Source organism: Verticillium alfalfae, genomic scaffold (genome assembly GCF_000150825.1).
Source record: "Verticillium alfalfae VaMs.102 supercont1.15 genomic scaffold, whole genome shotgun sequence".
Lineage (NCBI taxonomy): Eukaryota > Fungi > Ascomycota > Sordariomycetes > Glomerellales > Plectosphaerellaceae > Verticillium > Verticillium alfalfae.
In genome coordinates this window covers 656450-657764 of record NW_003315024.1, presented here as the reverse complement: position 1 = coordinate 657764, position 1315 = coordinate 656450, and the positions used below count along the sequence as shown (strand labels likewise).

Genomic DNA, 1315 nt, shown 5'->3' with positions numbered 1-1315 from the left:
TTCTTCTTTCCTGGCCTGGGCGTGTTGGGGTAGAGGGGGGAAGAACAAAGATACAATTGAGGACGCGGGTCAGGAGGCAGAAGAAGAATACCGCCGCAGCTGCATTCGTCCTTGGGCTGGCGTATGTACTCAGACGACTGCAATGGGAAAAGCATGATCTGAAGTGGGTACATGATATCCAATGTGAACTATGACCTTGCTTGCTGGATATGTCTGAACACTGGGTGATGTGATGTGCCGTGTGAAGCGTCATGATTCGGAGATGTAGGTGTCATTTAACTACGCTACAGACTCTTTGGCGGCGGCCAAATCTTTTCGGCTACCCGACCTAGGCATCCTTCGCGCTGTCATCCTTTCGACCCTCAGCTACCAACTCCCCGCCTTCCTTCAGCATCTCTCCCAGTGCTGCTCTTCTCGCCGCGGGAAAATCCTCCCCAGCATGCTTGACCAGCTCGGACACGAGCACCAAGCCATTCTCCCGATCAACCCTGGCCATCCCTTCCGCCTGCTGCGGATCAACCTGCTGCGGCTGCAGCCCGTCCACGACAGAGGCAGCATCCGTACTAATAGTGACCTCGCCCCCGGTCCCCGCCGTCTCGACCGAACGCTCTTCACCCTCTCTTCTCCCCGTGATACACTCCACGAGCGCCTCCCACGCCCCGGGCACAGCAAGCACCTTGGACACGACGCCAGCGCCGTCCTCGCTCCTCGCCATGAGCGCAAACACAAACCACGCCTCGCTCCGCAGCACGCCAAACTTGGGCTGCACGACGAGGTGCGCGAGCGTCTTGCCCAGCGCCCCGTGGCGCCGGTAAAACACCTCCCCGCCGCGGCCGCGCAACGTCCTCCCCGGCCGGCGACGACGACGACGGCGGCGGCACGACGGGCGCGCCCTCGCGCCGGAACACGTACCCGTCGTCGCGCGGGTCCCAGTCCGGCAGCAGCGGGGGCACGGGCGTCGTGTGCAGGACGCGCACGACGGCGAGGGCGGCGCGCGCGGCCTCGGTGCGGGTGTGGGCGGCCTGGGTCGGGTCGGCGCGCGCAAAGACGTCGAGGAGGCGGTGCAGCAGGGTCTGGCTGCTGAGCGGCGAGAGGGGGTCGGGGGACAGGGGGGCGCAGAGGCGGCGGACGTTTTGCGGTGTCGATGTGAGGAGGAGGCGGGTGAGGGAGACGGCGGCAAAGTGCAGCTGCGGCGTCTGCATCGAGGTGTTTGGGTCGAGAGACCAGATCGCGGGCAGGAGGTCGGGGGTGAGCAGGTCGCCGAGCAAGGGCCGGGAGGAGGCGGGGATGGCGAGGTTCTTGAGGAGAGAGAGAA

The 1315-nt window shown here is 64.8% G+C and overlaps 1 protein-coding gene across 1 annotated transcript in view; it reads right to left on the bottom strand.

Annotated features, from left to right (window-relative positions):
• Positions 1-328: 328 nt before the first annotated feature.
• VDBG_09532 (conserved hypothetical protein) overlaps positions 329-1315 on the bottom strand; it is a gene marked incomplete at both ends in the record, with an annotated part of 2462 nt that continues 1475 nt past the window's right edge. Inside the window, 2 exons of the mRNA XM_003000291.1 lie at positions 329-845; positions 913-1298. Of these exons, the coding sequence (XP_003000337.1) occupies positions 329-845; positions 913-1298 (903 nt within the window). The remainder of the gene's footprint in view (positions 846-912; positions 1299-1315) is intronic.